Here is a 15,720-nt window from a genome sequence, read left to right on the forward strand (position 1 = left end):
TGTTTGAAAATATCCCATTTTCCATTTGTGTCAAAAGTGACACTTGACCTAATTTCAGAAGATTTGTCCCGATTCTCGAAACATTTGCATAAGACTCTAGTATTACATTGTATCAATATTACAATTTGTATGCAGCACATTACGCAACACGATTCACTTGTAGGGATCAATACAAAATGAAAACTATTTGGCAGTCTGCTTGCAGGCAACCAGACTTAAAGTTTCAGTTTCTGTTGGCAACTATCAGCTGATTAGGGTGAATTGCTAATTACTGGCTTTAGATATTTAGAAGAAAATTTTTTTTCGCATTTTTGCATAAAATAAAAAAAGTATAACTTATACCCAGTCACGACGTTCTAGCAGGATTCTAGCAGAGTTCTTACAGAGCTGGATATTCTTATAGAATTCTAGCAGAAATGTTCTACCGTTCTAGCAGGATTCTGACAGAACCAGCTCTGCTAGAATATTTCGTGACTGGGTAGTATAGTATACTAGGAAGTAACACATGACTTTTTGATGGACATTGAGGGTATATTCCGGTCCGCGTACTGAGCTCAATTCCCAAATAAGAGCTTGATTGGACGCAAAAAGAGCTGGCGCTTTGCATATGAGTTTTTAACCAGTAAAATATTTTCAACATGACAATTTTTGAGGCACTTTGGCCAAGTTTGGGTTTATACAACATTGAAAGAGAATTCTCTTTCAAATCACCTCGTAAAGGGATCGCTTTGCGTGGCTTTCCCGGTCGCAGCGGAATTGTGGCGGCAGAGTGTGCTCGATTAGATATTGAAGGGTAAGTCCAAACCAGGAGTAGGGGCAGGGGGGCAGAATGGGCCACCCTTGGTTTTGGGCTTTATAATGGATTTAGACCAACTGTAAGGCTTATAGGGTCTTATAAAGGACATCAAATAACATCACTACACCGAAAACGACTTTTGAATTCATTGTATTTTTCGAATTATGAGCAAAAATGTATTTTTTTTGACAAAACCACGCATTTGTTGTTTATTTCGAGGTTCTTAAATTACCTTTCTCGAAAGTTAGATTGTTTGAAAAAGTTTGTTCAATGTTTATAATGTTACCAGGAGTTATTACGAAGGTAATCAAACAACAACGGAATCTCCAAATCATTTAGAGGCTTGAAGGTGGAAGTATTAAATTAAAATCCATTTGGGGGCAGACTGGACCACAGGACCGGCCTGTGGCTTAATGGCTACGGCTCCCGCCTCATAAGCGGAAGGTTCAGGGTTCGATTCCCGACCGGTCTCCTTGAAATTTTTCGACTATAATTGAACTTTGAATATGAACAAAAAACGCATAGAATCAGGTGGGATTCGAACTCACACCTTTGGATTGGATGTCGGATGCTCTAGACATTCGGCCACCAAGGGATTAATACTCCTTGAGTGAATTAATCCGTAGTGGTGAAATAATGTCACAAGGTCATTTACTATATAATACAACAATCCCTTCCCCAACGATTCCCCTACACACACTACACACCATATTCTATAAATAACTCGAAGTGGTTGGTACGGTATGTCCTCACTTCTTCTTCTTCCCCTGATGATTCCATGAAATGTGGGTTCCGTTCATAGAATCTGTCTCATGCGGTTAATGCAACGCAGTAGGCCGGGCCGCTTTAATGAGTGTAATACACTTCGGGGGTTCTCGAAAGTACTGCAATCATTAATAATGACAAGAAGGAACTTGAGGCGTAATCTAACCATAAGTTCTTCCCGGATGCTTTCTTCGGACTGGCTGCGCTTGTGTTCGATTAGATTAGATTAGATTAGATTAGTTTGGGTTTATACAACATTGTATTTAAATATTCAAACAGCTGTAACTTTTGAGTGAATTTTCTGATCAATTTGGTGTCTTCGGCAAAGTTGTAGGTATTGTTGAGGACTATTGAGAAACAAATAGGTACACGGAAAAAAATTACAGATTTTTTTATCAACTTTTTTCAACTTTTATCAACTCAATTTCCCAAAATACATATTTTTTTTTTATTTTCGAGATTTTTTGATATGTTTTAGGGGACAAAAATCCGCAACTTTTGAGCCATAGAGAGACATGGTCAAAAAAATCTGCCGTTGAGTTATGAATTTTTGAAAAAAATAGTGATTTTTGGAAAAAATCGAAGTTTCATGCAAAAACAAGTTTGACTCTATTTTTTAATGCAAAATTGAATTTGCAATCAAAAAGTACTTAACAGATTTTTTGATAAAGGGCTCCGTTTTCAAGATATAGCCACCGAAAGTTTGATTTTAGCGAAATATTTGCAGTTTTTCAATTTTTAAAAATAGTGACCATGAGTGACCGTTTCTAAAAATATTTTTTTTTGTAGTTCAGAAAATTTGCTATAAAATTGCCAAGGAGACATTGAAGATTGGACCTCGGGTTGCTGAGATAGAGCCGCTTTAAGAAAAAGAAAAACGAAAATTGAAGTTTTCTTAATCTCACCAAAACAACCCACCATTTTCTAATGACCATATCTCAGCAAATAATGGTCCGATTTTCAATTTTAATACATGAAAAATTCGTGAAATTTTCCGATCTCTTCGAAAAAAATATTTTGAAATTTTTTAAATCAACACAAGCATTTAAAATGGGCGAAAAAAAGTGATGAAAATCGGTTTGACATAGCCAGGATGAAAATTGGTTTGTTATAGCCAGGATTTTTTTTAAATGGTGATTTTTCCAAATTATTAAAAACACGGGCCAAAATTTTTTTTTAAACTTTGTGTAAAATGGAATTTGCGATCGAAATAGTTGAACAATTGGGTCACTGTTTAATGTTTGATAGAAAATTTATGATAAAAAGTTAGGTGCTTTAAGGTGTATTCAGACTTTTTTTTTGTTCGATGCCACTATCCACTGCGACCAGGAATTAGATCTATTGCGGACTTGCAATTCTATTTATAGAACCACAAAGGCTTCTTCTGTTATTAGGCAGATGGGACACGCACACACGCTATTGTTGAGCGAGTGTGTCGAGCGATCCACTGCCGTAACTTCGCCGCCGAAGAGGTTTGAATGTTTTTTCAATCCTCTTTGGCTCTGCCTTTTCCACTCTGTACTGTCCAAATGTATCGCTAGAACCGAAGTGCACATTTTACGTTTATTTATACCCAGCTAGCCCTTAAATTCTGGTTTCTGAAAAACTCGTCCCTTCAAAGCACTTTTTGCGATCGGGCCGTGGAGCTCTGCAGGGCAATTATACAGAGAACAGTTGGTCCTTATACATGTGAAGAGTACAGGGGAAAGGATGTGCCGAGCCATGTGGGTTTGAAACCACGACCTTCCGCTCATAAAGCGAAACCTGTAACCATTAGACCACAGGAGCTCGGCTTCAGACTTAGCCGCATCCGCATAAAAATTGGCAGTACGGCGCGGAACAGCATCTAACTCCATCGTGCCTCTGATGTTGTCATAACAGCACTTTGACTTCAATTACAGCTCATTTAAAGTGTTTTCAATTGAAATCGAATGACAAATAGCACATTGCGGACGCGATTTCTCCAATGAATTTAATATCAACCCATTTACACTGTTCCGCATCCATATACGCATCCGTACTGCGGATGCGGCCAAGTCACCTTTAATCATGCTACACTCAAGACTCGATGGTTGGTCACTTTTTCGATTGACATTTTTTCGTTGGGGTACAAAGACAAGTTAAAAAGTGACGAATTGTCACTTTTTACACGCAACTCACACTTAATATCAAACCTAAGGTTTGGTAGTAAGTGTGAGCTCTGTGTTGATAGGGTGTCAATCTAAAAAAGTGGCTCCGTTCGTTTGACAACAGTAGATGTCAAACCATCGGGGTTTGAAATCTAAGTTTTGGCAATCCTATCTAAATATGTAAATTGTGGCATCCATTGATTTTGTATGAAGTCGAACTTCCGATCTTGATAATTTTAACATGTAAAATTTCGTCGTAAAGTTTAACCCTTTCAAGCCTGCTGGGTCATATAAGACCTAAAAATGAAAATTTTCAAAAGTAGCCTATAATTTTCGTATGGTCATAAGAACCATTTTCCCATAATTAACTCAAAAAATATTTTTTTCAAATTTCAGGCTTAAAAGGGTTCTGGGAGCGGCCGTGGCTGACTGGTTACGGTATTCGCTTTGTAAGCGAATGGTTCTGGGTTCGATGCCCATCTGCTCCCAACGAGAAAGTTTAGAACACAGAATTTAGAAATGATGAATATGAACGAAAAATCAAAGTCGCTCGAGGCGGGGTTCGATCCCCCGTTCTTTGGATTGGTAAGCAAAAATGCTAACCACTAGGCCATGACGACTTGGTGAGCTTTGACTGGAATTAGGAATACTGTTACAGAGAGCGAGTTGTGGCGCTATAACCACGGCAAATAGTGTCCAGGGCATTCGTGGAAATACAATGTCCCATCCCAGAGGGTCCCGGAGTACCAAACCTTCTTAGCATGGTGCTCCCAACGAATACATCTAAAAATCTCGGAGCGTATGGTGGTGTGTCCCCACGCTTCTTCCTCCCCTGTCGATTCAGAATTGTGTTGTTGTTCGAACACTCAGTGCTCAAAATCAACCCAATTACGAATCATCTCTGCGATACGGCTTTACGCAGTAGGCCTGGCCGCTTTAACGCTTGTGATGTTTCAATGCATTCTAATGCAATGGCACACTACAAGTGTTAATAAATGACAAGAAGAGTGCTAGGCGTCATCTAACCTAAGGCACTCTCCAGGATCCCTTCGAAAGATTGGCTGCGCTAGGGTCTGATTAGATTAGATTAGATTAGAAATTTCAGGCTTAAAAGGGTTAAGGTGATACAGGAAGGCAGCGCCATATTGACAACGCGACACGAGCTTTTGAAAGCACCTTTAACGAAGATAGTGTAACCACAGAGTAACCCAGAGGGAGCACTGGCATTTAATTTATGGTTGCGTTACGCGGTACATCGTGGTACATCCCCCCTTTAGCAACACTTTTGATTGTCGTGAGCCTCAGAGTGAACTGACGTTTAAGCGTTAATTTTTTATCGCAGCAACCAGGTGCAAACTTTAGTTGTCAAAATTTTCCAAAAGCTCTAAATCAACAAAGGGAATTTGCTGACGGCGTCCCCACATCCGATTCGTCCGATGTTTGCTGGAAAAGTTGGAAAAAAGACTTGGAACCACCGCCTTTCACCGGGTGGGCCAATGCCCGCCAAAGAATTATCTGTTTCGGATGCTTCATGCTGGCAACGCTGGGCTTTCTGTACCAGCTGTGGCTCGAACTGACCAGGTTCTCACTGGAGATGTGGCTTCGCGTAATTAATTTCAAGTTTTAATTCCAACAGAATTCCAGTGATATTTTCAGAAAACCAAACTTTATTCAAAGTGATAATTTGTGCGAAATTGTTTGGGACAGTTTCCGTGGCCTTTATACATTTTTTTTAAAGTCTGATTTGATTAACATACTTTTTGACTTTTGAGACCCTCTCTTTCCTTGACAATAGCTCACCACACATTTATTTGTATGGACCGTGGACAATCGCGAACTAGTCATAAAACCATAATAGGACTTACTTCGTAAGATAGCGCTCATGGATCACCTGGCCGTTAGGCAAATTGCCTTGGTTAGGCAAAAAAACCTGCTTAATCCACGGGCAGCAATTTTAACTCTGCAGCATATTCATTATCCATTTGAGAGCGAAACAAAAACCCGGAAGGAAGCAAACCCCAACGGATGCTTTTGTCCCGCCGCCAAATCTAAGTATTTGGGTGGTCCTGATGGACATTGCAGGCTTAGACTGGATTTTAGCTGCTTCCCAAGGTCTTTTTCCCCCAAGGTCTTTTAGATTACAAAAAAAATCAGAACTTGAACTGAGAGAAATACAAAATCGAAACCTTGATGGCTGGCACTTGTCAAAACAAACAAATCTTAAATATCCTAAGTTTACTATGATGAATAATTTTCTTCATCCAACCCGTAACGCTCAAAACGTAACGTCGAGAGCCGCTACCTTTCCAAAGGGTATACTCGTAACGGAGCCACAAAATTTGCTGACAACTGTTCGGACTGTTCTCTCTGGATTACTCTGTGGTGTAACTTACGAAGTTCTGTTTTTTATGCAGAAACTCAAAAGATCAATAGCAAGCAATCTGTCTAGTTAAGAAATTGAATTATGTTAAACAACTAAGAACCGGTGCACCGCATCACTTAAAAAATTATATATTTTTTGAGTTTTAATCTGTTTGTTCTAGAGATGGGCAAAAAAAGAGCGAACCGCTCAAAGAGCCGGTTCACTGAAAAGAGCGAACGAACCGTGTCTCACAAAAAAAGAACCGCGGTTCTTTTTTAAACTCCGGTTTTGTGAAAGAACCGTTTCAATATGGCATGATTTTCGTTTTCGTTTTCGTTTTACGGAGCAAGGTGGGGGACGCGGCCTCAAGTCAGTCCAAGTCCGGTTTCTTGTGGAAAAAAGGGTAGTGGCCGAACTAGTATTGCATACCAAATGAACACCACCGGAAGATATAGGGGATCGGGAGGGGGAAGGTGAAAGAAAATTAGTGTAGGTGTGAGTAGTAAGAACTTGGATGACATGAGCAGTTACGGTAATCTAAGTACTGATTGACAACTTGACTGTTCCAACAAAGCAATAAACGCAAAATTAATTTTAAGGGAAAATGCCAGAAAAACTTTTTTCAATGAAAATTACTGTATATATAACCTGTAAAGTTAGGAAAAATATAAAGAGTCGAATCTCTGGTTGTCAATAACTAAAGGGACCATCGAGACAGATAAAATAAGAATCCAAAAGCCGATTCGATTAGAAAATCTAAGCAAGGTGTGATCGTCATTGAGATCATATTAACAAAAAGAAAGTTTAAATAAAATCAGATAGACCGTCAAATAGAGAAATGGAAAAAAGAAAGCATCGAAAAATGAAATTTGAAGAACTAAATAAATCTTCTACAGAAGGAGGAATACATAGAGACATTGACAACCAGTGAGCCGACTATAAATAATAAAGACAACTAAAGTCACATACCTGATGATGGGTAATACCTTGGGTAATACCCATCTTACCGATCACTGGGAAAAGGCACTTTTTGCGGGAGCTGCAATTGCTTGATGGCCTACATGCCTTGGCGATCCCCAGGTTGAAGTTTCAATCGCTTACAGCCGCATCCGGAACATCACGCAGACGCTGTAGTTTCTCATCGTCCTTTTAGTGTTCGTCTTCCTTCCTTCTGGTGTAAGCTGCTTTCTTTGGTTGTTCTGGTTTTATTTCTCGATCTTGATCTGGAACTGGTTCGAAAAGAACAGAAGAAAAAGGACAGCAGTATCTTCGTTTTCGTTTCGTTTTACGGAGTCAGTCCAAGTTCGGTTTCTTGTGGAAAAAGGGTAGTGGCCGAACTAGCATTGCATACAAAATGAACAACACCGGAAGATATAGGGGATCGGGAGGGGGAAGGTGAAAGAAAATTAGTGTTGGTGTGAGTAGTAAGAACTTGGATGACATGAGCAGTTACGGTAATCTAAGTTTAACACTGAATAAAGAAAATCTTAAATTGTGATTCAAAGTAAAAAGGCCCGGAATAAATTAAATTATTAGTTAATTAAATAAAAAAATGTAACTTATCGGAGATCTATACTAAAGAAACCTATGATGTATTCCAAATTTAAAGGAAAAAAAAATACTAGAGAACAAAAGATGAAAACTAACTGCCGACCTGTCGCGTCTGTCAGTAGTCCTGTCGTACATTACAAATAGAAACAGACACTTCGACCAAATCAACTAATAATTTAAATCCAATTATTCATCTACGGAAACCTAACTAACTTTAATCAACAACCTAAACTAAACTGCCTGAATGTAAATTTAATCTCAAATCCTCAAATGTTTTATTACAACGCCAAATAAGGTAAAGGACCTTTTTAAACCAGCCTTGCCGCTTCCAAAAACCAATAAACATAAATGAACAGTTCATAAGTTGAACACTCGTCATTAAGACGACTATTTCGTGCATTCCAGTTCATTAGGGCACACAAGCTTTGCAAACAAGAGTGTATCTCTATAATACCTTATGTAAACTGTCATTTAAGTGAAGGAGACACACTCTTGTTCACAAAACCCATGCGCCCTTTTGAAATGTTAGGCTCCATTTGATCATCAAGGCTCCAGTAGACCCTCGATTCGCAACAATGGTAGATACAACCATAATCCGTCAACCGTTAGTTCAACAGATTAACGAATTTTGTCCGATGTCATTACATTATTGATTGACCGAGACTCTATGGAAATTTTGACATATCAAAATAATACACAGCTTATAATATACTTATATATCTATGTTTTCTGCAGCCCTACCAGGCCTAGAAGAGGCATCTGTTTATTGTGAGTAAGCGCTTGTTTTCAGAGTTCATTTTTTCAATTTAAAAGGGAGGGGAGACTATTTGCTTCAATGAACTCCTACTTAAGCCCTGGGACCATCTCTAACACTGATCACTCCTAGCTAGGAATTTACACCTAGACACAATGTAGAGATCCGATCGCAAGTGTTGGCCGGATAATTGGGTAATATTATCAATATTTAATTTTATAATTGAGCCAACCCGCTAGCGGCGACAAGATCCTTACTCATGCCCAAGGAATATGGCATGATTTTTGTTATAAATATAATTTATTGTATTTCCGAAAAATGTAACATTAAATTTGTTTTTGAGAATTGAAAATGCAATTTCAAAAATGTCAATGCTTATAAAAATTAATCCCAAAAGTATACGATTTTCTAAACAAAATTAAATAAACTTTTCAGTGTGCAACTGATAGTTCATTAAACTAAAAAACGTTCAAATTTTAATGAAAATAGAAATCTTATCCACTGAAAACAAATTAAAAAGCATTTCGGTTTAAAAAAAAGTTCATCAATACTTCGATATTTTGAAAACTAATGAAACTAATGGAGATGTGCAAAATGCATTTTTTAACTCTTTTTTCATTAAAATGTCTTGCTATTATCTTTTTTGCGACTTTGGCCAGAGTTGAGGGACATAAACTTCAAAAAATATTTGGTATGGCCAAATTTATAAAAGTCCAATGTGAAATAACTTATAAAATCACACGATTCTTGAAAAAAACGTATTCATTTAAATTATGAAAAAAGAGCGAAAGAGCCGGTTCAAAGAGCGGCTCTTTTTTAAGAGCGAACGAAAATGAGCGGCTCCTAAAAAAGAGCGGTTTTGCCCACCTCTAGTTTGTTCCAAACTACCCCAATATGACTCAGACGTTAACTGTTCGTTCGTTGATTGCTGTCATGCTTCTTTCAGTGGGAGGGATATCTCGCACAGATGATGATGAAGAACTAGTATTTTCGTGCAATGTTTCACGGGATCAGTTTTAAAAATAGTGAAGAGGTATTTTGTTACATAATCTCTAAGGTCTATGTCTGGCTGGATTCGAATCTGCTACTAAAAGGGGGTTGGCCAAATTACTTGAGTTAACTAGGGTCGGCGGGTGTTCCGACCACATTTACCTTCATGTTGTTCTCGACGAGGAACTCGGACGAGCACAGGACGTACACAAAGTACGCCCGGATCAGCTCGAAGGTGGTTTTGCTCTTGAACGCCGCGTTCGGATCGTTGAAGCCCACGTCCAGCGGATCTCGCTGGGGCGTGTTGGGGTCATTTTGTTGCCGGGACGCCGCGGCATGGCTACTGCCGGAGGTGGCCGCTGCGGTGGCGACCGACCGGAATCGACGCTGGTGGAGTCGTCCACCGGCCAGGAGTTGGCTTAGGGATGCAAGCTGCGGTTGCTGCCGACTGCACGCTTCGAGGACATCACCGAGCTGGACGCGGGACGCATGGGACGGGGTGGAGGACACTTTACGCGAGACCAAACTATTGCACCGGGCAACCGAGCGCAGAAACGCCATTACACAACCGGAACGGAACGTCGACGTTGACGGGGGAACGGCGGGGTTGAAGACACGGACCGAGACGGAAAAGGACACACACGACACGGAGTTTTTTTTCGAAAAGGGCCTCACACTAATACCAACGCCACCAGAAAGTCCCCCTTTCAAAATGAGTCGTCTTCTGTGTCGTCGACGCGCACACGTTTGTCGTGGTAGATTCCTGCGAGAGTGTGTTGGGGAACAATTATTTGCACACAGAAAAACTTGCGGCCCTTCTCTGTGGACCGTCTCCTGCACACACTTGCGAGCGCGCACTGAGAACGATTCTTCAACACTGCTTCCTCCGCAGAAGCATTACACAACGAAAATTTCAGTCGAAATTACGTAAACACTTTTCTTCCTTCGTCAAGGGGTCTCAACGGTAGATTTGCACCTGGACGCCTGGAATCGATCACCTGGTCCCGTTTCCAGCAACGCGAATGTTCCGATACTCCCCCAAAAAAAGAACTTGGAACCACCTTTTTTCGGAGCAGCACTTGTCAACACTTTCGTTTCGGATCAGCAACCCTTGACTGTGGGGGCGAACCTCCCGGCAGGACCACAGACTTCACACAGTGTATGACAACCCGCAACGACGGCAGTAGGCTAAAATTTTCACGGTTTTCACGATTTTCACAAATCACAAGGTGTGTGTATGTGGGGGATGATGTGACGACACGGATGTGGAACGAATTTTCGAGACACGACAGAGGTCCGTTCGCGGCCGCGGATCTACAGACAGTGGCGAGAACCGGCCCCAGGAGCAACGGTTTTGGATAAAACAGAAAGGGGGTTTTCCGCGCTCGCGTGCTCCCGTTAACGGTGGATGGGTCGAGCGTGAGAGAGGGAGAGATGGTGGGAGAGTGAGTGCCTGCGACTTGAGAGAGAGAGTTGGAGACCGGCTTTTCCAGCGCGCGTGGTGCAGAGAGAGTGAGTGCGTCGCAACCACGTGCTCCTTCGTGACGCGGAAAGGGGATGGATGAGCTATAGTGGAGAAAATAGTGACGTCAGAAATGAACTCATATCACTCAAAGTTCATTTTGTGAGTGACTTAAACATTTTGGCCTAGTTTGACAGGTAGCTCGTTCCCAGGTTTTCTGTGGGAGAGAAAAGGAGGCGAATACTTTATGAAAATCATACCTGTCAAAATTCCTAGCCTCAAAATTTTGTCGCGAGTTGCTTTTCTCCTCTATTGTGGGTATTGAATGCAAATTCAGTTAATACTTATGCTATTATAACAAACGAAGAATATTTCTGGAGTTTTTTTTTGAAAAGGTCCAATAAACCAAATTTCCAGTTTTTGCTTTTTGGGTGTTTTTAGAACCGCCTTGAGTCAGGGGTATTGAAAAACACCCAAAAAGCAAAAACTGAAAATTTGGTTTATTGGTCCTTTTAAAAAAAAAAAACTCCAGATTTTATACTTTTCGATTTGTGTTTGCAGAATGCTCGCGAATTTATTACGCAAAATATTTAACTTCTGTAAATAAAACTAAATCATTCATTAGCCAGAGCAAAGTCACCCCTACTGGCGAAACAAAACAAAAACTGAACAATAAAAAAATGTAAAACTTCACTATCAAAAAAACAAATCTCGGGTGAGTTTTCAAAAAGCCATAAGAGCCACCGTGGCCTCCGATACTAATTTTCGTTTTTCTTCAAATTGCAACAATATTTCATTTGTTTTTAGTTCAGGGCACTTGAAGGACGTGTAGATGAACAATCTCAAGCATTTTTGAAATTGGTTTATCGTAAGTAGGTTGAATACCGATGCAAAAAGGGCTTTTTTTGATGAAGAAAATAAGAGTCAAAATACTAAAATCACATAAAAACTAAATATTACCTAGACGTAGTCACCGAAGGTAGTGGGGCGGGGGTGTGATTGTCCACGCTCCAAACAAAAAAGACAATACACTCAACCCCCGGTGGTTGGTCACTTTTTCGTTTGACACTGTTTTAGTTTGTACCCCGTCGGTTGGTCAAAGTCAAACTAAAAACTGATGAACTGTCACTTTTTACATGGAGCTTACGCACACTATCAAAACAAACTTTTGGTAGTATGAGTGAACTCCGTGTAAAAGGGGTGTCAAACTAAAAAGTGACCCCGTTCGTTTGACCTAAGATTTTCAAAATTTCAACTGAAACCACATTGCTTATGGTCGCATCACTTACCATGGTGAATCCTGACCTCATTGCGGTGCTGTTCAAGAGTACTTTATACAAACTGAAAATATTTTTAATCGAGCCCAAGCATGCAAAATATGATCATTAATGAGCAATTCCAAATCAGGAATTTTTCTGGTACTTTTGTACCCGACCCTCTCCGATTTCAATGAAACTTTGCAGACATATTATCCTAGGCCTTTTGAAGCCATTTTTGTGTATATGGAGCCAATAGTACTCGAAAATAACATTTGAGAAGGGCGTAAGGTATTTAAATATTTTTGTATTTTGCAATTTAAAAATTACTGTATCTCGAAGCCGTTGCATCGTATCAAAAAGTGATCAAAGACAAACTTGTAGGAAATTGGACGGGCTTTCTGAAAAAAATACACTGAAATAAAAATACACGCCACATCTATGAGATTTTTTATTTTTAGGTCTAAAACTTAAATTTTAAGGTGATGTAATGATTTTTTTTCGTTCAAAATTTTTGAGGAAATAGCCTAAAATGATTCTATGACAATTTCCGGAATTCCATTTCCCGGAATGGACGTTTTCCGGAATGGACATTATCCGGAATGGACGTTTTCCGGAATGGACGTTATCCGGAATGGACAATATCCGGAATGGACGTTATCCGGAATGAAATTTCCCGGAATGGACGTTTCCCGGAATGGACATTTCCCGATTTTTTTATATTACCTGATATGAGAATGAATGGAATCTTGCCTACTCACTTACTTGTGGTTAAGAATTACTTAGTTTGTACTCCGTTGGTTTTGACAACAATATGAATATAAATACATGAATGATAAAAAGAAAGTGAAATGTTCGGACATGAACAATAGAAGCAAGTGTTGACTATTGAAACAATAATTTATCAACCACCACGAGATGTAACAATGTAGATCGATAGATATTAGATGTTTTTTACATTCTTTCAATTCTTTCATTTTTTTCCTTTCTTTTGTTAATCATTTGACTTATGTGACTAAATTCTACCATATTTTACTATAAAGCAGAATGATTATTTTCAAAGAAGGGAAAACCTCAAGAAAATAAAAAGCTTTTCAGAAAATCAATGTGTAATGTGTCCAGTCAAGAAAATAAATAGCTTGAGTGTATTTTTAAAGAATGAAAAACCTCAGGGAAAAATACATTATACATTGATTTTCTGAAAAGCTTTTTTTTTATCTTGAGATTTTCCCTTCTTTAAAAATACACGTTCTTTCATCAAAGTAATGGGATTTTATGGAAGATTTATCCCTTCTTTTGTTAATTCTACTAAATTTCAACTAGTTTTTGTTAAGGAACTCTGCACTATAAAGAAGAATGTGTTTTTTTTAAAGAAGGGAAATCCTCTAGAAAAAAAAGCTTTCAGAAAATCAATGCATAATGTATATTTTCTTGAGGTTTTCCCTTCTTTAAAAATACACGATCTTTAATCGATGTGATGGAATTTCGTGTAAGGGATTTCCCTTCTTGTGTTATTCAGTTGACTTTTGTGACTAAATTCTACCAAATTTTATTATAAAGCAGAATGTTTATTTTCAAAGAAGGGAAAACCTCTAGTAAATAAACAGCTTTTCAGAAAATCAATTTATAATGTGTACTTCCTTGAGGTTTTTCATTCTTTAAAAATACACTCAAGCTATAAATTTTCTTGGGGTTTTCCCTTCTTTGAAAATAATCACCCTGCTTTATAGTAAAATTTGGTAGAATTTGGTCACAATAGTGACCTGATTTACACAAGAAGGGAAATCTCTTACACGAAATTCCATCACATCGATTAAAGATCGTGTATTTTTAAAGAAGGGAAAACCTCAAGAAAATATACATTATGCATTGATTTTCTGAAAGCTTTTTTTTCTAGAGGATTTCCCTTCTTTAAAAAAACACATTCTTCTTTATAGTGCAGAGTTCCTTAACAAAAACTAGTTGAAATTTAGTAGAATTAACAAAAGAAGGGATAATTCTTACATAAAATCCCATTACTTTGATGAAAGAACGTGTATTTTTAAAGATAAAAAAAAAGTTTTTCAGAAAATCAATGTATAATGTATTTTTCCTTGAGGTTTTTCATTCTTTAAAAATACACTCAAGCTATTTATTTTCTTGACTGGACACATTACACATTGATTTTCTGAAAAGCTTTTTATTTTCTTGAGGTTTTCCCTTCTTTGAAAATAATCATTCTGCTTTATAGTAAAATATGGTAGAATTTAGTCACATAAGTCAAATGATTAACAAAAGAAAGGAAAAAAATGAAAGAATTGAAAGAATGTAAAAAACATCTAATATCTATCGATCTACATTGTTACATCTCGTGGTGGTTGATAAATTATTGTTTCAATAGTCAACACTTGCTTCTATTGTTCATGTCCGAACATTTCACTTTCTTTTTATCATTCATGTATTTATATTCATATTGTTGTCAAAACCAACGGAGTACAAACTAAATAATTCTTAACCACAAGTAAGTGAGTAGGCAAGATTCCATTCATTCTCATATCAGGTAATATAAAAAAAAATTCCGGGAAATGTCCATTCCGGGAAACGTCCATTCCGGGAAATTTCATTCCGGATAACGTCCATTCCGGATACTGTCCATTCCGGAAAACGTCCATTCCGGATAATGTCCATTCCGGAAAACGTCCATTCCGGGAAATGGAATTCCGGAAATTGTCATAGAATCACTAAAACTGTTTTTTTGAAAAGTGGTCTAAACGTCAAAATTATTGAAAATCGGTAGTGGGAATCGATTTTCCAGACAATTTTACATAAAAGTCTCCATATTGACCGTTGTCCTATGTCCAATCCTTGGGAAGATACAGCGGTTTTAAAAATGAATATGTTGAAAAAACGGGTTTTGCCTTCCTCACCTGACTGAGGCAAGGCTATAAAATCACTCAAAAATTGAACTTTTTAAATAAGCCTCCAAGATATACCTTTACGTATACATATCGGCTCAGAATCGAATTCTGAGCAAATGTCTGTGCGTGTGGATGGACGTAGAATTTTTTTTCTCACTCACTTTTCTCGGAACTGGCTCGGCCGATTTTGTCCGGATCTATGTTTTTGGATTCGTTTTCAGGTTCTTTAAGTCTTTTTTTAATTTCATCCGGTTTGGTGCAGTATTTTAAAAGTTATGTTCGAAAAACTGTTTTGGTTTATACAAAAAAGGGTCATTATTTACATAATTTGAAAGCTCCGGCGGATAGCTGTCGGAACTTTCCGCTCAGTGCACGCACACAAACACTGCAGTACTTTCAAATGGTTCATTAAATTTATCATAGATGGCAGCATCCAGATGTATAGTGTCTTTACTAAGTAAGCGTTAGCCAAAGCTTTCGTAGTGTGAGGTTGCAAGGCTTTTAGGAGGAAGGCAGCAACCACCTTCTGGTGGATTAAGTAACGTTTTTTTTTGTAGTTTTTGGCTATTTCTATATGACATTCTATATTCTTGGTTTTTCAGTCTCGTAAATATTTTTACCGGAAAGCTCGTCCAATTTCCCATAAATTTGCCTTTGACAGCATTTCAATTAAATGTATGGGCTTACAGATATAAGTTTAATTACATTGCTCATAACTGTAAATAGAATATTTTTTTCAGTGTGGTAGAAACCTGGAT

The 15,720-nt window shown here is 38.3% G+C and overlaps 1 protein-coding gene across 2 annotated transcripts in view; it reads right to left on the reverse strand.

Moving 5' to 3' along the window:
• Positions 1-10,683, reverse strand: part of LOC120414375 (proline dehydrogenase 1, mitochondrial) — a 63,949-nt gene extending 53,266 nt beyond the window's left edge. For both annotated transcript variants that reach the window (XM_039575543.2, XM_039575542.2), the window contains exon 1: positions 9,510-10,683. In XM_039575543.2, the coding sequence (XP_039431477.1) occupies positions 9,510-9,908 (399 nt within the window). In that variant the 5' untranslated portion in view covers positions 9,909-10,683. The remainder of the gene's footprint in view (positions 1-9,509) is intronic.
• Between the last annotated feature and the right edge of the window lie 5,037 nt (positions 10,684-15,720).

This window comes from Culex pipiens, chromosome 3 (genome assembly GCF_016801865.2).
Source record: "Culex pipiens pallens isolate TS chromosome 3, TS_CPP_V2, whole genome shotgun sequence".
In the NCBI taxonomy this organism is placed as follows: domain Eukaryota; kingdom Metazoa; phylum Arthropoda; class Insecta; order Diptera; family Culicidae; genus Culex; species Culex pipiens.